We start from the raw sequence: 26,533 nt of genomic DNA, 5'->3' as shown, positions 1-26,533 counted from the left end.
AAGGACAGGACGTACTTCTGGACGGGTAAGTGCTAATGCCCTTTTATGAAATATATTTTAAAAATGCAATGAAATGTGTTGTGTTTGTGTGTGTGTGTGTATGTATATATGTGTATGTACAGTGCCTTGCGAAAGTATTCGGCCCCCTTGAACTTTGCGACCTTTTGCCACATTTCAGGCTTCAAACATAAAGATATAAAACTGTATTTTTTTGTGAAGAATCAACAACAAGTGGGACACAATCATGAAGTGGAACGACATTTATTGGATATTTCAAACTTTTTTAACAAATCAAAAACTGAAAAATTGGGCGTGCAAAATTATTCAGCCCCCTTAAGTTAATACTTTGTAGCGCCACCTTTTGCTGCGATTACAGCTGTAAGTCGCTTGGGGTATGTCTATCAGTTTTGCACATCGAGAGACTGACATTTTCTCCCATTCCTCCTTGCAAAACAGCTCGAGCTCAGTGAGGTTGGATGGAGAGCATTTGTGAACAGCAGTTTTCAGTTCTTTCCACAGATTCTCGATTGGATTCAGGTCTGGACTTTGACTTGGCCATTCTAACACCTGGATATGTTTATTTTTGAACCATTCCATTGTAGATTTTGCTTTATGTTTTGGATCATTGTCTTGTTGGAAGACAAATCTCCGTCCCAGTCTCAGGTCTTTTGCAGACTCCATCAGATTTTCTTCCAGAATGGTCCTGTATTTGGCTCCATCCATCTTCCCATCAATTTTAACCATCTTCCCTGTCCCTGCTGAAGAAAAGCAGGCCCAAACCACGATGCTGCCACCACCATGTTTGACAGTGGGGATGGTGTGTTCAGCTGTGTTGCTTTTACGCCAAACATAACGTTTTGCATTGTTGCCAAAAAGTTCAATTTTGGTTTCATCTGACCAGAGCACCTTCTTCCACATGTTTGTGTCTCCCAGGTGGCTTGTGGCAAACTTTTAAACAACACTTTTTATGGATATCTTTAAGAAATGGCTTTCTTCTTGCCACTCTTCCATAAAGGCCAGATTTGTGCAATATATGACTGATTGTTGTCCTATAGACAGAGTCTCCCACCTCAGCTGTAGATCTCTGCAGTTCATCCAGAGTGATCATGGGCCTCTTGGCTGCATCTCTGATCAGTCTTCTCCTTGTATGAGCTGAAAGTTTAGAGGGACGGCCAGGTCTTGGTAGATTTGCAGTGGTCTGATACTCCTTCCATTTCAATATTATCGCTTGCACAGTGCTCCTTGGGATGTCTTTTTGTATCCAAATCCGGATTTAAACTTCTTCACAACAGTATCTCGGACCTGCCTGGTGTGTTCCTTGTTCTTCATGATGCTCTCTGCGCTTTTGACGGACCTCTGAGACTATCACAGTGCAGGTGCATTTATACGGAGACTTGATTACACACAGGTGGATTGTATTTATCATCATTAGTCATTTAGGTCAACATTGGATCATTCAGAGATCCTCACTGAACTTCCGGAGAGAGTTTGCTGCACTGAAAGTGAAGGGGCTGAATAATTTTGCACGCCCAATTTTTCAGTTTTTGATTTGTTAAAAAAGTTTGAAATATCCAATAAATGTCGTTCCACTTCATGATTGTGTCCCACTTGTTGTTGATTCTTCACAAAAAAATACAGTTTTATATCTTTATGTTTGAAGCCTGAAATGTGGCAAAAGGTCGCAAAGTTCAAGGGGGCCGAATACTTTCGCAAGGCACTGTATATATGTGTATATGTGTATATGTGTATGTATATATGTGTATGTGTGTATATATATATATATATATATATATATATATATATATATATATATATATATATATATATATATATTTGTGTGTGTGTACATATGTGTATATATATCACACACACACACACAACAATAATAATAATAATGGCCAGAGTTGAATGGAACAGCACTTCACCTTAGTGACTGTTCCCTCTGCTCTATACAATACATATCTGTTTATTTTATGTGATGATAAAAGGCTCATACAATACAAATCTTTTTTTGAACGTTTTCTTTCACAGTGATAGCGACTCCGACTGGGAGCCCCCGGTGCCAAGCTGCCCGCTCTGCCTCTGCCCCCAGTGGTGTTCATATGCCACAGTTCATTACTGCAGGCATGACTGTGCCTCAGGGCCAAAAGGGCACAGCATGGAGGCGTCGTTGTGTTCTGTGTCGCATGAAATGCACCACTTGTTCAGTTTGCCTCTGCTTTACATCAGAAAGAGACTGCTATGGGACATGGCACAGGCAGCAAAATATTGTGACGAGGACTTCCAAGGGGTGTACTGTTTAAAAAAATAAAAAAATAGTTATTTTCTAAAAAAAAAAAGTTTTTTTTTTTTTGTGTTTGTGTTAGAATTGCTTTTTGATATGTTGTATATAGTTATTTGCACTGCTGTATTTAGTTATTGGTCATTTCACCAATTTGGCCACATTTGGGCAACTTGTGTGGAACACCTGGGTGACTTCATGCTAAATGTCATGTAGTTCACCCATTCCAGAAGTTATCAGTCTGAAACTTTGCACACCTACAGTTGCCCTCTTGTGTTATCCATCAACATTATCTCCAGCATCCTATCTGACTGTGTGGCTATTCTAGTACATGTGAAAGATGATACTACAACAATAAAAAAACTGAAAACGTATGCTCTTTCTTTCTCTTTTCTTCCACCAGATCTACTGTGTTATATTCTCCTACATTCAACTAACATTTCCACAATCTTCAGAATGTTTCCATTCAAATGATACCAAGAATATGCATATCCTTGCCTCTGGGGCTGAGCTACAGGCAGTTAGATTAGGGTATGTCTTCAGGCGGAAATTGAGAACAAAGGGATGCAGCCATAACAGGTTTTAAGAAGGGACACACCATTGCTAATTGGGTGGGAAGCTTCTGCTCTAGTCCAGCTCTTTCAAAGTATTCTATATATTTCTGTATCGTACAGGTTATAGTAACTAAACTGTGGAGGTGTTTATTGGTTTAGTTTGACAAAGTGCAAGTGTTTCCTGTCTCCTGGTGCCTTATGGGAGGGTAAGATGGCTGCCTGTCTCTGCAGGGGTTAGTTGGTGTTTGGAGTCCTGGGGCTAGTCAGACTGATCTTCAATCTTTATATTTATTCTTTACTTTGAGCCTGGTCCAGCATTTTGTTTGATTTGTATATACCTGCTCCAAGAGCCTTAAAATTAAAAACCTTGCTCTGGATCTTCTGCTTCCTGCCTCTGCTGCTCACCGGCACCAGCCAGACAGCTCAAACCATCCAGGACAAGTACCATCCACCCTTAAAATGTGCTGTACTTGAACAAAAGGATAGCTCTCCAGGACAACTGTTGGTAACTGACAACTGCATAGTACATGCACAGATGGGAATACATGAGAAATCAAAGTATAGTAACAATTGTCTGCCTGTAGGAGGAGCTGAAGAAGAAGGCTGCTGTTGAGGAGAAGAAAGAGGATGCCGCCCCAGAGGAAGACCCCAAAGGCATACCCGAGTTCTGGCTCACCATCTTTAAGAGCGTGGACATGCTTAGTGACATGCTGCAGGTAGACTGTCTTACTTTCATGTGGGGCCTAGTCAGTGTGTGATTTCTCTCCTAACTAGTGCGCACACAGCGGAGTGGTGAGTGATATGCTACATCTGAGTGATATGCTACAATGTAAACACATTGGAGTGGAGTACTGCATTGAAGCGGTTTCTGTTCCATCAGGAACACGATGAGCCTATCCTGAAGCACCTTCAGGATATCCAAGTCAAGTTCTCTGAGCCTGGACAACCTATGGTAGGTATTACAATCCAACTGAGTCTGGGATCCATCTTTTTTTCCAGGATCATTGAGTCCTTTATCTGTGTGAACATAGAAAGTTGACATCGATAATTGAGTTCGTCTTCTGACTTGTTTTTTTCAGATCACATCCCTTTATTCATAGAATGAATACATTTTGTACAATAAACTAATCACATAGCTGATCAAATAACCTGTCTGTATGTGCGAGACAGTGGTTTTTGTGAAGGTATTTTTCTGTGTAATTTGGTCATTTGTCCCTCTGTTTCCCTTTGGCAGAGTTTCACACTAGAGTTCCACTTTGAGCCAAACAGTTTCTTCAACAACGCTGTGCTCTCTAAAGTTTACAAGATGAAGTCGGAGCCTGATGACGATGAACCCTTCTCATTTGAGGGCCCGGAAATTTTCGACTGTGAAGGGTGAGGGTCAACGGCATTAGGAGGTTATCACGATTCTCTGTCTCAATACTCATAGCAAGGAAACATAATTTCCTCAGTAAAGCGGTCCTAATGTTGTAAACAATTAATGCTTCCACCAAGAGTCAAATGTCTTTATTTTCTAAGCTATTGCACATATTTTACATGACAAGTTCTTAAAGGAAGTCAGCAATGCACGAAGTGAATGGCAATACCGGGTCAATTTCTGCAACAACTAATTGAAATGCTAGGCTTAACTTCCCAGCTGTTTCCAGACCCGCAGCTATCAAGTTGTAGCTGTTTAATGCGCATCTACCCTGTGAGTGCATTGTAACGCATCGCTCGTCTGTTACATGTCATATCGCTGAGTCTCTGTTTAAAAGACCATAGAGTTCACTGTTTTTCTTTTTTGCCATGGACAATTGTGGTATTGTGACAATAATAAACCAAAACCTCAAGGGACGTTTTCCCGCACATAGATTAACCCATAACTGTCTAAGCCTGTGGAGGGGGGGTTCTACTAAGCTATATGTAATTGTTATATGTAATTGTTTTAAGGTCAAACCAAGGATCATTTAGCTATTTGATTTGGAATGAAGTGTCAAATATATATATACATACACATACACACACACACACATACTGATCAAAAAAATAAAGGGAACACTAAAATAACACATCCTAGATCTGAATGAATGAAATATTCTTATTAAATACTTTTTTCTTTACATAGTTGAATGTGCTGACAACAAAATCACACAAAAATGATCAATGGAAATCATTTGGATTTGGAGTCACACTCAAAATTAAAGTGGAAAACCACACTACAGGCTGATCCAACTTTGATGTAATGTCCTTAAAACAAGTCAAAATGAGGCTCAGTCGTGTGTGTGGCCTCCACGTGCCTGTATGACCTCCCTACAACGCCTGGGCATGCTCCTGATGATGTGGCGGATGGTCTCCTGAGGGATCTCCTCCCAGACCTGGACGAAAGCATCCGCCAACTCCTGGACAGTCTGTGGTGCAACGTGGCATTGGTGGATGGAGCGAGACATGATGTCCCAGATGTGCTCAATTGGATTCAGGTCTGGGGAACGGGCGGGCCAGTCCATAGCATCAATGCCTTCCTCTTGCAGGAACTGCTGACACACTTCAGCCACATGAGGTCTAGCATTGTCTTGCATTAGGAGGAACCCAGGGCCAACCGCACCAGCATATGGTCTCACAAGGGGTCTGAGGATCTCATCTCGGTGCCTAATGGCAGTCAGGCTACCTCTAGCGAGCACATGGAGGGCTGTGCGGCCCCCCAAAGAAATGCCACACCATGACTGACCCACCGCCAAACCGGTCATGCTGGAGGATGTTGCAGGCAGCAGAACGTTCTCCACGGCGGCTCCAGACTCTGTCACGTCTGTCACGTGCTCAGTGTGAACCTGCTTTCATCTGTGAAGAGCACAGGGCGCCAGTGGCAAATTTGCCAATCTTGGTGTTCTCTGGCAAATGCCAAACGTCCTGTACGGTGTTGGGCTGTAAGCACAACCCCACCTGTGGACGTCGGGCGCTCATACCACCCTCATGGAGTCTGTTTCTGACCATTTGAGCAGACACATGCACATTTGTGGCCTGCTGGAGGTCATTTTGCAGGGCTCTGGCAGTGCTCCTCCTTGCACAAAGGTGGAGGTAGCGGTCCTGCTGCTGGGTTGTTGCCCTCCTACAGCCTCCTCCACGTCTCCTGATGTACTGGCCTGTCTCCTGGTAGCGCCTCCATGCTCTGGACACTACGGTGACAGACACAGCAAACCTTCTTGCCACAGCTCGCATTGATGTGCCATCCTGGATGAGCTGCACTACCTGAGCCACTTGTGTGGGTTGTAGATTCAGTCTCATGCTACCACTAGAGTGAAAGCCCCGCCAGCATTCAAAAGTGACCAAAACATCAGCCAGGAAGCATAGGAACTGAGAAGTGGTCTGTGGTCACCACCTGCAGAACCACTCCTTTATTGGGAGTGTCTTGCTAATTGCCTATAATTTCCACCTATTGTCTATTCTATTTGCACAACAGCATGTGAAATTTATTGTCAATCAGTGTTGCTTCCTAAGTGGCCAGTTTGATTTCACAGAAGTGTGATTGACTTGGAGTTACATTGTGTTGTTTAAGTGTTCCCTTTATTTTTTTGAGCAGTGTATATAAAAACATTTAATAAAATAATTTTCGGGCCTTGTTTTAGCCCATACAAATGCATTAAAAAAATATTCACTACGGGAAACCTCTTTTTGTTGGGCTATCTCAAGCTTAAACTGACAGGTTTTTATGGGGTGCGGACATCGACTAGGGGTTTACGGTCAGTCCTGGACTGAAAATATATTTCAATGGAGATTCTCCAATGACGTCCAGGACTTTGCAGAAACCGGCCCTCAAAGTTTTATTCGTCATGTCTGTCAGCACATAAAACAAAGTCCATTCAATTTGATAATTTCTCCTTTCTCTCCCTGCCCTCCATTCTAGTTGTCAGATAGACTGGCATAAGGGGAAGGATGTGACGGTGAAGACCATTAAGAAGAAGCAGAAGCACAAAGGCCGTGGCACTGTCCGCACAGTCACCAAGCAGGTGCCCAACGAATCCTTCTTCAACTTCTTCAACCCCATTAAAGGTGAGAACACCACAATCTAGTCTTTACACCCTTTGCACAGTTGTCACATTTGGCTCCCTTCAATTTAAATCTAACAATGGATTAAATTGGGATCCCCCTCCACTGATCTACATGACCTACTTTCAAAGTGAAACATTTTTATAGATGTTTTTGAAAATTAAGATGCATAGGTCTTCACACCCCTTGGAAGAAAAACCTTTGACAGCAATTACAAATAATTTTGAATACATTTCCTCCAACTTTGCAAAACTTTTGGGGCCCCATCTATCTATTGTTCTTGGCAAAATTGCTCAAGCTCATTCAAGTTGGTTGTAGATCATTGATGGCAGAGATGGGAACAAGTCACAATTTTGCTAGTCTTACCATTCAAGTCTCACATTAAATCCCAAGTAATAATAGGCAAGTCTCAAGTTCCAGAACTCAGGTCAAGTTTCAAGTCCCTAATTTGGGGTTTTATACCAATTTCAATGCCATTTTTAAGAAAAGTAAGTAATTTTCTCTTATCCGTATTTTAGCCCACTAGTACAATACATAGGCTTATGTAATAAACTCCACAGATCATGAAAATGTTTCCTTGAATCATCATTACTAATAGAAAGCCCATCCAAATTATTTACAGCTAGTGTTGATATTACAGTGGCTTGCAAAGGTATTCACCCCCCTTGGCATTTTCCTATTTTGTTGCCTTACAACCTGGAATTGAAATAGATTTTATTTTTTGGGGGGGTTGTATCATTTGATTTACACAACATACCTACCACTTTGAAGATGCAAAATATTTTTTTTTGTGAAACAAACAAGAAATAAGACAAACAGAACTTGAGCGTGCATAACTATTCACCCCCCAAAGCCTATACTTTGTAGAGCCAACATTTGCAGCAATTACAGCTGCAAGTCTCCTGGGGTATGTTTCTATAAGCTTGGCACATCTAGCCACTGGGATTGTTGCCCATTCTTCAAGGCAAAACTGCTCCAGCTCTTTCAAGTTGGATGGGTTCTGCACAGCAATCTTTAAGTCACACCACAGATTCTCAATTGGATTGAGGTCTGGGCTTTGATTAGGCCATTCCAAGACATTTAAATGTTTCCCCTTAAACAACTCGAGTGTTGCTTTAGCAGTATGCTTAGGATCATTGTCCTGCTGGAAGGTGAACTTCCGTGCCAGTCTCAAATCTCTAGAAGACTGAAACCGGTTTCCCTCATTAATTTCCCTGTATTTAGCGCCATCCATCATTCCTTCAATTCTGACCAGTTTCCCATTCCCTGCTGATGAAAAACATCCCCACAGCATGATGCTGCCACCATTGGTGGTGTGTTGTGTTTGCGCCAGACATGGTGTTTTTCCTTGATGGCCAAAACTAAATTTTAGTCTCATCTGACCAGAGTACCTTCTTTCATATGTTTGGGGAGTCTCCCACGTGCCTTTTGGCGAACACCAAACGTGTTTGCTTATTTTTTTCTATAAGCAACGGCTCTTTTCTGGCCCAGCTCTGTGGAATGTAGACTTAAAGTGGTCCTATGGACAGATAATCCAATCTCCGCTGTGGAGCTTTGCAGCTCCTTCAGGGTTTTCTTTGGTCTCTTTGTTGCTTCTGATTAATCACCTCCTTGCCTGGTCTTTGAGTTTTGGTTGGGCGGCCCTCTCTTGGCAGGTTTGTTGTGCCATGTTCTTAGAATGTTTTTATAATGCATTTAATGGTGCTCTGTGGGATGTTCAAAGATTCTGATTTTTTTTATAACCCAACCCTGATCTGTGCTTCTCCACAACTTTGTCCCTGACCTGTTTGGTGAGCTCTTTGGTCTTCATGGTCCCGCATGCTTGGTGGTGCCCCTTACTTAGTGGTGTTGCAGACTGGGGCCTTTCAGAACAGGTGTGTCTGTGTTTGTGTGTATATATATTTATATGTATATATATTTATTTTATATATATATTTATTTTATATATATATATATATATATGCTGAGATCGTGTGACACTTAGATTGCACACAGGTGGACTTTATTGAACTAATTTTGTGACTTCTGAATGTAATTGGTTGCACCAGATCTTATTTAGGGGCTTTTTTGAAACAAGTAATTTTTCACTTCACCAATTTGGACTATTTTGTGTATGTCCGTTACATGAAATCCAAATAAAAATCTATTTAAATTACAGGTTGTAACGCAACAAAACAGGAAAACCGCCAAAGGGGATGAATACTTTTGCGGGCACTGTACAGCTACATTTCGGCTGACATTAAGAAATATCCAATTTGAACGACGTGTTCCTATTTACCCCCTGACCACTACATGCGCGTTGAGTTCTGTGGTTGGCTGAGATTAAACATTCACGGAGACTCTTGCTCAGAGATCATATTTTCAAGCGACAAGTGTTGAAAATATAGGATAGTGTTCTATTTTTCCTCTTGCCTTTCTGCACCTTCTAGCGCAGTGGCACTAGGCAGAGCCAAATGTGATGGTCATTTCCCATATAACTCAATGTGATTCTCCGTTTTGAACAACGGAATTGCATGTTCACTGTAATGACAGAATTTAACAGGAGAGGAAGGTGGTGCTGCTCTTTTGGGAAATCCAAGTCTCGAGTGTTACAGCTCAAGTTAAGTCCAGAGTTGTAGACGCTGAATTCGAGTGTCAAGTGTTTATTATTTTTGCCAAGTCGAGTAGTACTCAAGTCCAAGTCACGTGACTCGAGTCCACAGCTCCGATCGATGAACCGCAATGTTTGAGTATTGTCTCTGGTTTTCACGTAGATTTAAGTCAGGGCTGAGACCAGGGCAGTGACGTTAACCTGTTGAGTGTAGGGGGCAGTATTTTGATGTTTGGATGAAAAACGTACCCAAATGAAACGGCCTATTTCTCAGGCCCAGAATCTAGAATATGCATATAATTGACAGATTAGGATAGAAAACACTCAACATTTTCCGAAACTGTCAAAATATTGTCTGTGATTATAACAGAACTGATATTGCAGGTGAAAACCTGAGGAAAATCCAACCCGTAAGTGCTGTTATTCCTGAAAGCTCTCTGTTCCATTGCCTGCCTTCGCTCCATTTAAAGGATATCAACCAGATTTCTTTTCCTATGGCTTCCACATGTTGTGAACAGTCTTTAGACATAGTTTCAGGCTTTTATTTTGAAAAATGAGCGAGAAAGATCACATCGTCATTGGATGGCTGGGTGCCAGCAGCGTTTTGCATGCGCTACAGCTTGGTGCAGACATTTTCTCTCTCTCTCTCCTATTGAAGCTACAGTCCGGTTTAAATATTATCGATTATATATTGTAAAAACAACCTGAGGATTGATTATAAAAAAAATGTTTGCCATGTTTCTACGAACTTTACGGATACTATTTGGAATTTTTGTCTGCCCGGTCGTGACTGCTCGAGCCTGTGGATTTCTGAACATAACGCGCCAACCAAACGGAGGTATTTTGGATATAAAATCTTTATGGAACAAAAGGAACATTTTATTGTGTAACTGGGAGTCTCGTGAGTGCAAACATCCGAAGATCATCAAAGGTAAGCAATTTAGTTTATTGCTTTTCTGACTTTCGTGACCAATCTACTTGGCTGCTAGCTGTTTAATGTTTTGTCTGTTGATGTCCTTACATCACCGCTTGGTATGCTTTTGCCGAAAAGCTTTATTGAAATCTGACACACCAGGTGGATTAACAACAAGCTAAGCTGTGTTTTGCTACATTGCACTTGTGATTTCATGAAAATTAAATATCTTTAGTAATTTAATTTGAATTTGGCGCTCTGCAATACAGAGGATGTTGACAAATGATCCAGCTAACGAAGATGGGTGCATCAAGAAGTTATACAACTTTACAGTTTGTATAACAACTAGTCTATACGTTTTGATCTCTAATACATTCTAAGGTAGCGTGATGCGACTAATGATTTGAAAAATGTCACAATTTGACAATTGATAATATTCTCACATCTGACTATTCTCAATTTAATCGGGTCTATACATATAGCCTACTAATGTCATTTTTTTTTTTCCGAATGTCTCACAAAAAAAAACATCTGTAGCCTGCACGCACAGCAAATGGAGGAAGCACTTTTAATATGCCAAGTAGGCTACACTGTTTGTAAAGCAGATGAATGTGCTAAATTTGAAACATTTAGCAATAAATATTGCAACATGAGAATGCTGGGATCCTCTTCTTAAATAGTGGCGATTCAAAACTGTTTATACACGAGATTGCGCAATGACTGACTGGGCTTATAAGAACATGTTTCGGTCAGCTATGGGGGCTCCAACCCTGTTCTATAGGTCCTAGGCCTTTAGTTATTTGGCCATTTCAGTTGTGAAACAAACCTTATCAAAACATATAGGCCTATGCAACATAGCATGCTAGGATTATTTTTAAGACGCAAAAAATGTTTCTTGCCTTGGACTGCACACGCTGGGCATCATTCACAAGTGATATTCTCACCCATCAGACTATTCTCAATGTAATCTTGTCTTAAATATTGTGTGCAAAGTTCATTTTGATTTAGAATGGGACATTATCATGCACTTGAATAGCGAATGGAGGACGCTTTGCCCATGGTTCATTTTCATGCCAGCCAGGTATGCTACTCTGGTTGTAAAGCAAAGCTATATGTTTAATATTAGTAAAGTTGACATATAAATATAGTAGACCTAGTCTATACTGCCCTACAAAGGCAAAACACAGTAACTACGAATATGGTATAAAATCTTTTGATCTGTTGTAATGGCCAGGTATATTATCTGACTAATGTGTGTATTTTGTTTCCTGACATATAAACAAGCCAGTTGATCAGAATATACAGTTGAAGTCTGAAGTTTACATACACCTTAGCCAAATACATTTAAACTCCGTTTTTCACAATTCCTGACATTTAATCATAGTAAAAATTGCCTGGCTTACGTCAGTTAGGATCACCACTTTATTTTAAGAATGTGAAACGTCAGCATAATAGTAGAGAAAATGATTTGTTCGCTTTTATTTCTTTCATCACATTCCCAGTGGGTCAGAAGTTTACATGCACTCAATTAGGATTTGGTAGTGTTGCCTTTAAATTGTTTAACTTGGGTCAAACGTTTCAGGTAGCCTTCCACAAGCTTCCCACAATAGGTTGGGTGAATGTTGGCCCATTCCTCCTAACAGAGCTGGTGTAACTGAGTCAGGTTTGTAGGCCTCCTTGCTCGCACACACTTTTTCAGTTCTGACCACACAATATAGGATTGGAGGTCAGGGCTTTGTGATGGCCACTCCAATACATTGACTTTGTTGTCCTTAAGCCATTTTGCCACAACTTTGGAAGTATGCTTGGGGTTATTGTCCATTTGGAGAACACATTTGTGACCAAGCTTTAACTTCCTGACGTCTTGATATGTTGCTTCAATTTAGCCAAATAATTTTCCTGCCTCATGATTCCATCTATTTTGTGAAGTGCATCAGTCCCTCCTGCAGCAAAGCCCCCCCAGAACGTGATGCTGCAACCCCCGTGCTTCACAGTTGGAATGGTGTTCTTCGGCTTGCAAGCCTCCCCCTTTTTCCTCCAAACATGGTCGTCATTATGGTATTTTGGATATAAAATCTTTATGGAACAAAAGGAACATTTTATTGTGTAACTGGGAGTCTCGTGAGTGCAAACATCCGAAGATCATCAAAGGTAAGCAATTTAGTTTATTGCTTTTCTGACTTTCGTGACCAATCTACTTGGCTGCTAGCTGTTTAATGTTTTGTCTGTTGATGTCCTTACATCACCGCTTGGTATGCTTTTGCCGAAAAGCTTTATTGAAATCTGACACACCAGGTGGATTAACAACAAGCTAAGCTGTGTTTTGCTACATTGCACTTGTGATTTCATGAAAATTAAATATCTTTAGTAATTTAATTTGAATTTGGCGCTCTGCAATACAGAGGATGTTGACAAATGATCCAGCTAACGAAGATGGGTGCATCAAGAAGTTATACAACTTTACAGTTTGTATAACAACTAGTCTATACGTTTTGATCTCTAATACATTCTAAGGTAGCGTGATGCGACTAATGATTTGAAAAATGTCACAATTTGACAATTGATAATATTCTCACATCTGACTATTCTCAATTTAATCGGGTCTATACATATAGCCTACTAATGTCATTTTTTTTTTTCCGAATGTCTCACAAAAAAAAACATCTGTAGCCTGCACGCACAGCAAATGGAGGAAGCACTTTTAATATGCCAAGTAGGCTACACTGTTTGTAAAGCAGATGAATGTGCTAAATTTGAAACATTTAGCAATAAATATTGCAACATGAGAATGCTGGGATCCTCTTCTTAAATAGTGGCGATTCAAAACTGTTTATACACGAGATTGCGCAATGACTGACTGGGCTTATAAGAACATGTTTCGGTCAGCTATGGGGGCTCCAACCCTGTTCTATAGGTCCTAGGCCTTTAGTTATTTGGCCATTTCAGTTGTGAAACAAACCTTATCAAAACATATAGGCCTATGCAACATAGCATGCTAGGATTATTTTTAAGACGCAAAAAATGTTTCTTGCCTTGGACTGCACACGCTGGGCATCATTCACAAGTGATATTCTCACCCATCAGACTATTCTCAATGTAATCTTGTCTTAAATATTGTGTGCAAAGTTCATTTTGATTTAGAATGGGACATTATCATGCACTTGAATAGCGAATGGAGGACGCTTTGCCCATGGTTCATTTTCATGCCAGCCAGGTATGCTACTCTGGTTGTAAAGCAAAGCTATATGTTTAATATTAGTAAAGTTGACATATAAATATAGTAGACCTAGTCTATACTGCCCTACAAAGGCAAAACACAGTAACTACGAATATGGTATAAAATCTTTTGATCTGTTGTAATGGCCAGGTATATTATCTGACTAATGTGTGTATTTTGTTTCCTGACATATAAACAAGCCAGTTGATCAGAATATACAGTTGAAGTCTGAAGTTTACATACACCTTAGCCAAATACATTTAAACTCCGTTTTTCACAATTCCTGACATTTAATCATAGTAAAAATTGCCTGGCTTACGTCAGTTAGGATCACCACTTTATTTTAAGAATGTGAAACGTCAGCATAATAGTAGAGAAAATGATTTGTTCGCTTTTATTTCTTTCATCACATTCCCAGTGGGTCAGAAGTTTACATGCACTCAATTAGGATTTGGTAGTGTTGCCTTTAAATTGTTTAACTTGGGTCAAACGTTTCAGGTAGCCTTCCACAAGCTTCCCACAATAGGTTGGGTGAATGTTGGCCCATTCCTCCTAACAGAGCTGGTGTAACTGAGTCAGGTTTGTAGGCCTCCTTGCTCGCACACACTTTTTCAGTTCTGACCACACAATATAGGATTGGAGGTCAGGGCTTTGTGATGGCCACTCCAATACATTGACTTTGTTGTCCTTAAGCCATTTTGCCACAACTTTGGAAGTATGCTTGGGGTTATTGTCCATTTGGAGAACACATTTGTGACCAAGCTTTAACTTCCTGACGTCTTGATATGTTGCTTCAATTTAGCCAAATAATTTTCCTGCCTCATGATTCCATCTATTTTGTGAAGTGCATCAGTCCCTCCTGCAGCAAAGCCCCCCCAGAACGTGATGCTGCAACCCCCGTGCTTCACAGTTGGAATGGTGTTCTTCGGCTTGCAAGCCTCCCCCTTTTTCCTCCAAACATGGTCGTCATTATGGTCAAACAGTTCTATTTTTGTTTCATCAAACCAGCAGACATTTCTCCAAAAACTACCCATGTGCAGTTTAAAACCGCTGTCTTGAACCGTAGGATTGTTTTGCACTTTTTCGCACCAAAGTACTTTCATCTCTAGGAGACAGGACACATCTCCTTCCTGAGCGGTATGACAGCTGTGTGGTCCCACGGTGTTTATACTTGCGAAATATTGTTTGTACAGATGAACGTGGTACCTTCAGGTGTTTGGAAATTGCTCCCAAGGATGAACCAGACTTGTGGAGGTCTACAATTATTTTTCTGAGGTCTTTCCTGATTGATTTTCCCATGATGTCAAGCAAAGAGGCACTGAGTTTGAAGGTAGGCCTTGAAATACATCAACGGGTACACCTGCAATTGACGTCAATTAGCCTATCAGAAGCTTCTAAAGCCATGACATTTTTCTGGAATTTTCCAAGATATTTAAAGCCACAGTCAACTTGGTGTATATAAGCTTCTGACCCACTGGAATTGTAATACAGTGAATTATAAGTGAAATAGTCTGTAAACAATTGTTGGAAAAATTACTTGTGTCATGCACAAAGTAGATGTCCTAACCGACTTGCCATAACTATAGTTTGTTAACAAGAAATTTGTTGAGTGGTTGAAAAACTAGTTTTAGTGACTCCAACATAAGAGTATGTAAACTTCCGACTTCAACTGTAGATCCTCTAGATACACTTTACAGGAACATTATATATATATATATTTAACACACACACACTGTACAGGAACTTGATCACTATATACAGGAATTGAGTAATATTTCAACCAAGAACACATGAACTGCTACATGATCCAATCTGCACACACATACACATCAGATATGCTTAACACCCCGGCAGTCCTTCAATCTAAGCTAGATGCCCTCAATCTCACACAAATCATCAAGGATCTCACCAGGTACAACCCTAAGTCTGTAAACAAGGGCACCCTCATAGACGTTATCCTGACCAACTGGCCATCCAAATACGCCTCTGCTGTCTTCAATCAGGATCTCAGCGATCACTGCCTCATTGCCTGTATTCGCTACGGGCCCGTAGTCAAACGACCACCCCTCATCACTGTCAAACGCTCCCTAAAACACTTCTGTGAGCAGGCCTTTCTAATCGACCTGGCCCGGGGATCCTGGAAGGATATTGACCTCATCCCGTCAGTTGAGGATGCTTGGTCATTCTTTAAAAGTAACTTCCTCACCATCTTAGATAAGCATGCTCCGTTCAAAAAATGCAGAACTAAGAACAGATATAGACCTTGGTTCACTCCAGACCTTACTGCCCTCGACCAGCACAAAAACATCCTGTGGCGGACTGCAATAGCATCGAATAGTCCCCGCGATATGCAACTGTTCAGGGAAGTCAGGAAAGCAAAGGCCAGCTTTTTCAAGCAGAAATTTGCATCCTGTAGCTCTCACTCCAAAAAGTTCTGGGACACTGTAAAGTCTATGGAGAACAAGAGCACCTCCTCCCAGCTGCCCACTGCACTGAGGCTAGGTAACACGGTCACCACTGATAAATCCATGATAATTGAAAATTCAACAAGCATTTCTCAACGGCTGGCCATGCCTTCCTCCTGCCTACTCCAACCTCGGCCACAGCTCCGCCCCAGCTTCTCCTTTACCCAAATCCAGATGGCAGATGTTCTGAAAGAGCTGTAAAACCTGGACTCGTACAAATCAGCTGGTCTTGACAATCTGGACCCTCTATTTCTGAAACTATATGCCGCCATTGTCGCAACCCCTATTACCAGCCTGTTCAACCTCTCTTTCATATCGTCTGAGATCCCCAAGGATTGGAAAGCTGCCGCAGTCATCCCCCTCTTCAAAGGGGGAGACACCCTGGACCCAAACTGTTACAGACCTATATCCATCCTGCCCTGCCTATCTAAGGTCTTCGAAAGCCTACTCAATAAACAGATCACTGACTATCCCACCGTACCTCCTCCGCTGTGCAATCTGGTTTCCGAGCCAGTCACGGGTGCACCTCAGCCACGCTCAAGGTACTAAACAATATCATAACCGCCATCGATAAAAGACAGTACTGTGCAGCCGTCTTCATCGACCTGGCCAAGGCTTTCGACTCTGTCAATCACCATATTCTTATCGGCAGACTCAGTAGCCTCGGTTTTTCTAATGACTGCCTTGTCTGGTTCACCAACTACTTTGCAGACAGAGTTCAGTGTGTCAAATCGGAGGGCATGTTGTCCGGTCCTCTGGCAGTCTCTATGGGGGTGCCACAGGGTTCAATTCTCGGGCCGACTCTTTTCTCTGTGTATATATCAATGATCTTGCTCTTGCTGCGGGCGATTCCCTGATCCACCTCTACGCAGACGACACCATTCTGTATACTTCTGGCCCATCCTTGGACACTGTGATATCTAACCTCCAAACGAGCTCTTAAACGCTAGTAAAACCAAATGCATGCTTTTCAACCGTTCGCGTGGACATCTATATGTACCTAGGTGTCTGGCTAGACTGTAAACTCTCCTTCCAGACTCATATCAAATATCTCCAATCTAAAATCAAATCTAGAGTCGGCTTTCTATTCCGCAACAAATCAAAATCAAATCAAATTTTTTTATATAGCCCTTCGTACATCAGCTGATATCTCAAAGTGCTGTACAGAAACTCAGCCTAAAACCCCAAACAGCAAGCAATACAGGTGTAGAAGCACGGTGGCTAGGAAAAACTCCCTAGAAAGGCCAAAACCTAGGAAGAAACCTAGAGAGGAACCAGGCTATGTGGGGTGACCAGTCCTCTTCTGGCTGTGCCGGGTGGAGATTATAACAGAACATGGCCAAGATGTTCAAATGTTCATAAATGACCAGCATGGTCCAATAATAGTAAGGCAGAACAGTTGAAACTGGAGCAGGAGCACAGCCAGGTGGACTGGGGACAGCAAGGAATCATCATGTCAGGTAGTCCTGAGGCATGGTTCTAGGGCTCAGGTCCTCCGAGAGAGAGAAAGAAAGAGAGAATTAGAGAGAGCACACTTAAATTCACACAGGACACCGAATAGGACAGGAGAAGTACTCCAGATATAACAAACTGACCCTAGCCCCCCGACACATAAACTACTGCAGCATAAATCCTGGAGGCTGAGACAGGAGGTGTCAGGAGACACTGTGGCCCCATCCGAGGACACCCCCGGACAGGGCCAAACAGGACGGATATAACCCCACCCTCTTTGCCAAAGCAAAGCCCCCACACCACTAGAGGGATATCTTCAACCACCAACTTACCATCCTGAGACAAGGCTGAGTATAGCCCACAAAGCCTCCTTCACTCACGCCGCCAAACTTACCCTAGTAAAACTGACTATCCTACCGATCCTCGACTTCGGCGATGTCATCTACAAAATAGCTTCCAATACTCTACTCAGCAAACTGGATGCAGTTTATCACAGTGCCATCTGTTTTGTTACTAAAGCACCTTATACCACCCACCACTGCGACCTGTATGCTCTAGTCGGCTGGTCCTCACTACATATTCGTCGCCAGACCCACGGTCATCTACAAGTCCATGCTAGTTAAAGCTCCACCTTATCTCAGTTCACTGGTCATGATGGCAACACCCACCCGTAGCACGCACTCCAGCAGGTGTATCTCAATGATCATCCCTAAAGCCAACACCTCATTTGGCCACCTTTCCTTCCAGTTCTCTGCTGCCTGTGACTGGAACGAATTGCAAAAATCGCTGAAGTTGGAGACTTATCTCCCTCACCAACTTTAAACATCTGCTATCTGAGCAGCTAACCGATCGCTGCAGCTGTACATAGTCCATCGGTAAATAGCCCACCCATTTTACATACCTCATCCCCATACTGTTTTTATTTATTTACTTTTCTGCTCTTTTGCACACCAGTATCTCTACCTGCACATGACCATCTGATCATTTATCACTCCATTGTTAATCTGCTAAATTGTAATTATTTGCCTACCTCTTCATGCCTTTTGCACACAATGTATATGGCCTTTTTTTCCCTACTGTTATTGACTTGTTTATTGTTTACTCCATGTGTAACTGTGTTGCTGTCTGTTCACACTGCTATTCTTTATCTTGGCCAGGTTGCAGCTGTAATTGAGAACTTGTTCTCAACTAGCCTACCTGGTTAAATAAAAGTTCAATTTAAAAAAAGATGGAGACCTAGCCCTACTGATTGCACTTTGAGGTTAAAAAAAAGTCAAAGAAATGCATACAAAGATAACCCGAGCCATTCCACCCCTCAGTCCCCATCCACTTGCCCGCATCTTCCCTCCCCAACCAGAAACATCCCACCCCGCCTAGCATCAAGTATATTTCCGACTTCAACTGTATCATGGAATATCAGAAATTGCTCTGTCTAGACAAACTTTGAAGTCAGATTTAGCAGTAAAAATGATTACGTAGTTAGTGTTTTAGGCTTTGTAGAGCAGAATAGACAGTTGATGGGCTATCAAAAATCTGTTTTCTCACACAATTCCATAGCCTATAATACATGTTGCACAACACTTATTTCATTCCATGCATCAACCAGCTGCACATCTAACTCTGAATGTTAGGGCTTGTGATCATCCATTTCATTTGCATTGATGTCAGTGATTAGAGGGACAATAGAGCACAGAGTACCAGACCATTAGGACCTGATGGAGGGACAATAGAGCACTGAGTACCAGGCCATTAGTGACTGGCTGTTAGCAAGTTTGGAAGGCTACTAATGACCATCAGTGGCATCAGAGCGCAGATTTGGAGAAGCCTAGTTACTGTGACTCAAAGGTCACGTGGAACTTGGCGGTCGTGACCCGTGACTGCCGACGTGGCAGAAATGTGGTCACCGTAACAGCCCTAGCTGAGCTTGGACCAATAAACACAACACTTTGTGGAAACTCTTTCTGGTGTGTCTTTGGCCTTATAATTCGGGTAAATGTCACCCTGAAAAATAAAACTCAATCCAATTGTAAAGTCTTGAAAAGACAGAGGTAGGTTTTCTTTTAAGGCAGGGATTGGCAACTTTGATAGGGGTGGGGGCAACAAACAAATCTCAAATAGTCGAGGGGCTGCAGTTGCACCGCCACCACCAATAATACATATTTTGCCATGCGGTGTAGAGTAAATGTTTGTTTTAAAGCAAGTTTGCTGCCATTCTACACCTTTTGTTTTGGAGTGGAGATATTTTGGAATTGTATGTCGTTTCTTTGGCTATGCCAGATTAGGTGATATGACATGCTATTCTATAAAATAATTTCTCTGTAATTAATATTACCTGATTTAAGCTGCAGAGCGCCAAATTCAAATACAGAAATAGTAAATTTAAAAATTCAGAAAACAAAACCTATTTTACATAGGTTTAAAGATGTCAAACGATGTTTACATTCAATCCTCAGGTTGTTTTTAGCCTAAATGATCTATAATATTTCAACCGGACAATAACGTCGTCAATATAAAAGCTAAACAAGAAATGCACTCTCTCGGGATTGCGCATGAAAAAGCTCTTGACACGTCAGGGTCCACTCATTCAGACTGCTCTTACTCCCTCATTTATCAGAATACAAGCCTGAAACAAAACCACAAAAAAGAAATACTTCCTGAATGGATTTTTCTCAGGTTTTGCCTGCCAAATCAGTTCTGTTATACTCAGACACTACTTTAACAGTTTTGGAAACTTTAGTGTTGTCTATCCAAATCTACCAGTTATATATATGCATATCATATCTTCTGGGCCCGAGTAGCAGGCCGTTTAATTTGAGCATGCTTTTCATCCAGAATTCCAAATGCTGCCCCCTACCCGACACATTGGTGTCCTCTGACACATTGTGACATCGGGCCGTGCATTATCATGCTGAAACATGAGGTGATGGCGGGAGATGAATAGCACAACAATTGGCCTCAGTATCTCCTTACGGAGATTCTGTGCATTCAAATTGCCATCAATAAAATGCAATTGTGTTCGTTGTCTGTAGCTTATTCCCGCCCATACCAAAATCCCCCCGCCACCATGGGGCACTCTGTTCACATTGTTGACGTCAGCAAACCGCTCGCCCTCAGGACGCTATACATGCAATCTGAAACTCCCCAAACTTGTAGCGTCATGCCCAAGAAGACTCAAGGCTTTTAAACGCTGACAAAGTTGCATCAACAAAGTGCTGAGTAAAGAGTCTGAGTATGTATGTAAATGTTATATTTCATTTTTCTATACAGTTGCTACAATTTCTAAACCTGTTATTGTGTGTAGATTGAGGGGGGGAAACTATTTAATCCATTTTAGAATAAGGCTGTAATGTAACAAAATGTGGAAAATGTCCAGGTCTGAATACTTTCCAAATGCACTGTATGTACAGTACCATTCAAGTTTGGACACATACTCATTCAAGGGTTTTTATTTTTTGCTTTTTTCTACATTGTAGAATAGTGAAGACATCAACTATGAAATTACACATAGAATCATGTAGTGTCCATCAAATCAAAATATATTTGATATTCTTCAAAGTAGCCATCATTTTCCTTGATGACAGCTTTGGCATTCTCTCAACCAGCTTCACCTGGAATGCTTTTCAAACAGTCTTGAAGCAGTTCCCACATATGCTGAGCACTTGTTGGCTACTTTTCCTTCACGCTGCTGTCCAACTCATCCCAAACCATCTCAATTTGGTTGAGGTCTGATGATTGTGGAGGCCAGGTCATCTGATGCAGCACTCTATCACTCTCCTTTTTGGTCAAATAACCCTTACACAGCCTGGAGGTGTGTTGGGTCATTGTCCTGTTGAAAAACAAATGATACTCCCACTAAGCGCAAACCAGATGGGATGGCGTATCGCTGCAGAATGCTGTGGTAGCCATGCTGGTTAAATGTGCCTTGAATTCTAAATAAGTGTCACCAGCAAAGTACAATCACACCACCACCTCCATGCTTCACTGTGGGAACCACACATGCAGATCATCCATTCACCTACTCTGTATCTCACAAAGACATGGCGGTTGGAAACAATTTCTTTAATTTGGACTCTTCAGACCAAAGGACAGATTTCCACCAGTCTGATCTCCGTTGCTCGTATTTCTTGGCCCAAGCAAGTCTTCTTCTTATTGGTGTCCTTTAGTGGTTTCTTTGCAGCAATTCAACCATGAAGGCCTGATTCATGCAATCTCTGAACTGTTGATTTATAGATGTCTATTACTTGAGCTCTGAAGCATTAATTTGGTCTGCAATTTCTTAGGTTGCAACACTCACTACTGCGTTCCAAACTGCCTCTGGAAGCATCCTCGGCACAATAATTGTTCGTCAAGAGCTTCATGAATTGGGTTTCCATGGCCAAGCACCTGCACACAAGCCTAAGATCACCATGAGCAATGCCAAATGTTGGCTGGATTGGTGTAAAGCTCGCTGCCATTGGACTCTGGAGCAGTGGAAACTACTCTCTGTAGTGAGGATTCACGCTTCACTGTTTGGCAGATGCCAGGAAAATGCTACCATAGTGCTGACTGTAAAGTTTGGTGGAGGAGGAATACTGGTCTGGGGCTATTTTTCGTGGTTCGGGCTAGGCCCCTTACTTCCAGTGAAGGGAAATCTCAACGCTACAGCATACAACTACATTCTAGATGATTCTGAGCTTGCAACTTTGTGGCAACAGTTTGTGGAAGGCCCTTTGACAGCAAGCGTACCCGTAACATGCCACCACATTACTTAAAATATGTAGGGTCAACTCTGTGATGTTGGATTTGCCCCAAACCTAAAATGTTTAATTTATGCCAAAATGTTTATTTCTGTGCGTTCTTCACTTAAAGCTTTTTTTCTTCTGTGGGTACACGCGGTCGGTCTGTGGTTATGCGGGGGAAAAAAACATGAAATGTGCTTTCTACATTGCCAAATATTCCGTTCTTCACAAATTGAACTGTCTGGCCTCTGTCAAAGAATGGTCCCCATTTTATGCTAATCTAGCGGTCCTTCTGTGTTTCTGCTATATTAATTTGGAAGTGAGACTGTGCTGCTGCTAAGTTGTTGCCACCACGCCAACTAAATATTTATACCGGAGCTCTTTAAAGATACTAGAGCTTTCCTCAGCCAACAAGATGGCTGACTGCAAAATCAGTTTACTATTCAATTGATCAGCTTGTGTCGCGTTCAATGCCAAGAACATAATATTCCTCTCGAGGCACTTTCAAGTTGATTGTCGTAGGGATAGAAACATGCATTCTGATAAACCCAGTCATTGTACAACATTCTTAATGCAAGCATGGGAAAAACACACTTTTGAAAGAAGATTTGATGGCCACTCCTATAAATGAGACCCACACAAATAACACAAAGGTATCCATGCATCGAAGGTAAGATGCATGGGTATCCATTAAAGGTAACTCAGCATGCAGAAAGCAAGATTATACTTCAGGCCATGTGTAGCATACAGTAGTTTCTCTGCAGTTGTTCAACACAACCAGCAGGTGACGGTAGACTCTCACTTCTGCCCGCTGCACCCTGATCTTGGCAGTGGAACAGGTTTCCCCCAAATACTAATTCTGCACAGACTTCAATGTATCATATTGATCTGCTTACTAAGACGGCAAGCACTTCTTTAGGCATTTTAAATATCTCTAGATGTGAATTTGATTAGTGAGTTTAATATGCTCTTTGTAATAATGAAAAGTGCTTTATAAAGTAGGCCTAAATGTGTTATTATATTTATACATCTGGAATGCGTCCATACTTAGAGATATACAGGACAGGGGCTGCTCACATTGCCTCTTACACAATGACTGTCTCTATTGATGGTTAGATGTTATTCACAGCCTGGTCTGTGTAGGCACAATCTCTGTTGTGGACTAGAATCAGACTTCTGTCCTACATACGTTGGACTTCAAAGCTTAGCTTACGTCAAAGACGTGAGCTTTCCATTTTTCGCCAAAACCGGAACTAAACTGTGTGCTTGTGCGACCCAAGATTTTGATTTGTTTACTTAGCTACAGCTCATTTACACATCACACACCTCCAGTTTGGAGTTCTTATTGTCTTGGTGAAGAATGGAACACACACACACACACACACACACACACACACAATTGTGTGTAAAACCAAAGGTGGTAGGACCATGTAAGGGTGACCCAACTAGTGGGTCTATATCACTGTCACAAGGTGATTTGCATATCTTAGGTAATCTGAATGAGTAAAAAAGCACCTTTTTATTTGAGCTCTTGACTCATATTTTTCTATCTATTAGTCAGCCTTTTTAAAACATGCATGCACCAATCCTGAACCCTCACCTTCAAACTCTGAATACCTCTTTGGTGTATCCTAGGCGTGTGATTGGTAGATATTAATACTGTAGCTCAGGTGTGTGCCCTCAGGGTGGGGCCTGCGTAGTCAAGTCTCTGAATCCGCTATCTCTCAGACAATAGTTCTTTGTAAAGAAAAATACATAAATTGTACACCTCACCCTCTCAGACTCACTTCCCGCCCTTCAATGTAAGCCAGCATTCAGTTCAATTCAGTGTAGCCAAAATGACATTCAACTCTTTCCTCTGTTCCATCTTTTATTTTTACTTCATTCGTAAGTCTCTACCTAATCTCCTTTCCTATTTTTATCTTCCCTTGAATAAAGTTAAGTCCATTCCATCTCCTATCACCCTGCAATCAGTGTTGTCTCTCAGGCTATGTGAGTGGGAAATGGGGAGAATGCTGGCTAAGGGCTAACCTTGACTCATCTGACTTTCCCTCCATAGCAGACTCTCTGGAATGTAGCCCTGCCTGCCTGGTACCACTGTGGGAATGTGTGTGCATGCGCACACCCACCCATGTGTTACTGTTAAAGAAGGTTTACACTTATGTGTGAGTGTTGTCTGTTTGACTGATTGTTTGTGGAACAAGCGTGTGAGAAGTGAATCGTATGTATGTACACTACCGGTCAGAAGTTTTAGAACACCTACTCATTCAAGGGTTTTTCTTTATTTTTACTATTTTCTACATTGTAGAATAATAGTGAAGACATCAAAACTATGAAATAAAACACATGTAAACAAAAACAAATCAAAATATATTTTATATTTAAGATTCTTCAAAGTAGTCACCCTTTGGGCATCAGGTAGCCTAGTGGTTAGAGTGTTGGGCCAATAACCGGAAGGTTGCTGGATCGAATCCCTGAGCTGATGAGGTAAAAATCTTTCTGCCCCTGAGCAAGGCAGTGAACCCACTGTTCCCCGGGTGCAGATGATGTGGTTTAAGGCAGCCTTCCCCACCTCTCTGATTCATAGGGGTTGGGTTAAATGCGGAAGACACATTTCAGTTGAATGCATTGTTGTTCAACTGACTAGGTATCCCCCTTTCCCTTGCCTTGATGACAGCTTTGTACACTCTTGGCATTCTCTCATCCAGCTTCATCTGGAGTGCTTTTCCAACAGTCTTGAAGGAGTTCCCACATATACTGAGCACTTGTTGGCTGCTTTTCCTTCACTCTGGTCCAACTCATCCCAAACCATCTCAATTTGGTTGAGGTCGGGGGATTGTGGAGGCCAGGTCATCTGATGCAGCACTCCATCCCTCTCCGTCTTGGTAAAATTTAATCATAGCGCTTGATGGTTTTAGTGATTGCATTTGAAGAAACTTTCAAAGTTCTTGAAATGTTAACTATTGACCAACCTTCATGTCCTAAAGTAATGATTGACTGTCATTTTCTATTTACTTATTTGAGCTGTTCTTGCCATAATATGGACTTAGCCCTATTTGGTAAAATACCATCTCTTTTATACCACTCCTACCTTGTCACAACACAACTGATTGGCTCAAACGCATTAGGAAAGAAATTCCACAAATAAACTATTAAGAAGGCACACAGGTTAATTGAAATGCATTCCAGGTGACTACCTCATGAAGCTGGTTGAGAGAAGGGAGAAGGGTGACTACTTTGAAGAATCTCAAATATAAAAAATATTTTGATAATTTATTTTTGGTTACAAAAATATAAAGGCAACATGTAAAGTTTGTCACATGAGCTTAAATTAAAGACCCCAGAAATCGAGTGAAATGCTTGTGCTTCTAGTTCCGACAATGCAGTAATATCCAACGAGTAATCTAACCTAACAATTTCACAATTACCTTGAATAAGAATATGTACATTAAAAAAATATTTATGAATGAGTGATGGTATAGAACGGCAAAGGCAAGATGTAGTGGATGGTATAGAGTACAGTATATACATATGAGATGAGTAATGTTGGGTATGTAAATATATGGCATTGTTTAAAGTGGTTAGTGATACATCATCAATTTTTACATTATTAAAGTGGCTGGAGTTGAGTCAGTATGTTGTCAGCTGCCACTCAATGTTAATGATGGCCCTCTAACAGTCTGATGGCCTTGAGATTAGAGGTCGACCGATTTATGATTTTTCAACACCGATTAATCGGCCTATTTTTATTTATTTGTAATAATGACACTTACAACAATACAGAATGAACACTTATTTTAACTTAATATAATACATCAAATCAATTTAGCATCAAATAAATAATGAAACACGTTCAATTTGGTTTAAATAATGCAAAAACAAAGTGTTGGAGAAGAAAGTAAAAGTGCAATATGTGCCATGTAAGAAAGATGACGTTTAAGTTCCTTGCTCAGAACATGAGAACATATGAAAGCTGGTGGTTCCTTTTTAACATGACTCTTCAATATTCCCAGGTAAGAAGTTTTAGGTTGTAGTTATTATAGGACTATTTCCCTCTAACATTTGTATTTCATTAACCTTTGACTATTGGATGTTCTTATAGGCACTTTAGTATTGCCAGTGTAACAGTATAGCTTCTGTCCCTGTCCTCGCTCCTCACTGGGCTCGAACCAGGAACACAATGACAACAGCCACCCTTGAAGCATCGTTACCCATGCAGAGCAAGGGGAACAACCACTCCAAGTCTAAGAGCGAGAGACATTTGAAGCACTATTAGCGCGCGCTAACTAGCTAGCCATTTCACTTCGGTTACACCAGCCTCAA

General features: G+C 41.4%; 1 protein-coding gene across 11 annotated transcripts in view; it reads left to right on the top strand.

The window, feature by feature from the left end:
• Nucleotides 1-26,533, top strand: part of LOC139367989 (nucleosome assembly protein 1-like 4a) — a 74,380-nt gene that overhangs the window by 26,787 nt on the left and 21,060 nt on the right. For all 11 annotated transcript variants that reach the window (XM_071106500.1, XM_071106464.1, XM_071106525.1 and 8 more), the window contains exons 6-9: nucleotides 3,420-3,551; nucleotides 3,716-3,787; nucleotides 4,070-4,209; nucleotides 6,713-6,858. In XM_071106500.1, the coding sequence (XP_070962601.1) occupies nucleotides 3,420-3,551; nucleotides 3,716-3,787; nucleotides 4,070-4,209; nucleotides 6,713-6,858 (490 nt within the window). The remainder of the gene's footprint in view (nucleotides 1-3,419; nucleotides 3,552-3,715; nucleotides 3,788-4,069; nucleotides 4,210-6,712; nucleotides 6,859-26,533) is intronic.

This window comes from Oncorhynchus clarkii, chromosome 2 (genome assembly GCF_045791955.1).
Source record: "Oncorhynchus clarkii lewisi isolate Uvic-CL-2024 chromosome 2, UVic_Ocla_1.0, whole genome shotgun sequence".
Classification (NCBI taxonomy): Eukaryota; Metazoa; Chordata; class Actinopteri; order Salmoniformes; family Salmonidae; genus Oncorhynchus; species Oncorhynchus clarkii.
This window is presented reverse-complemented; position numbering and strand designations above follow the sequence as displayed.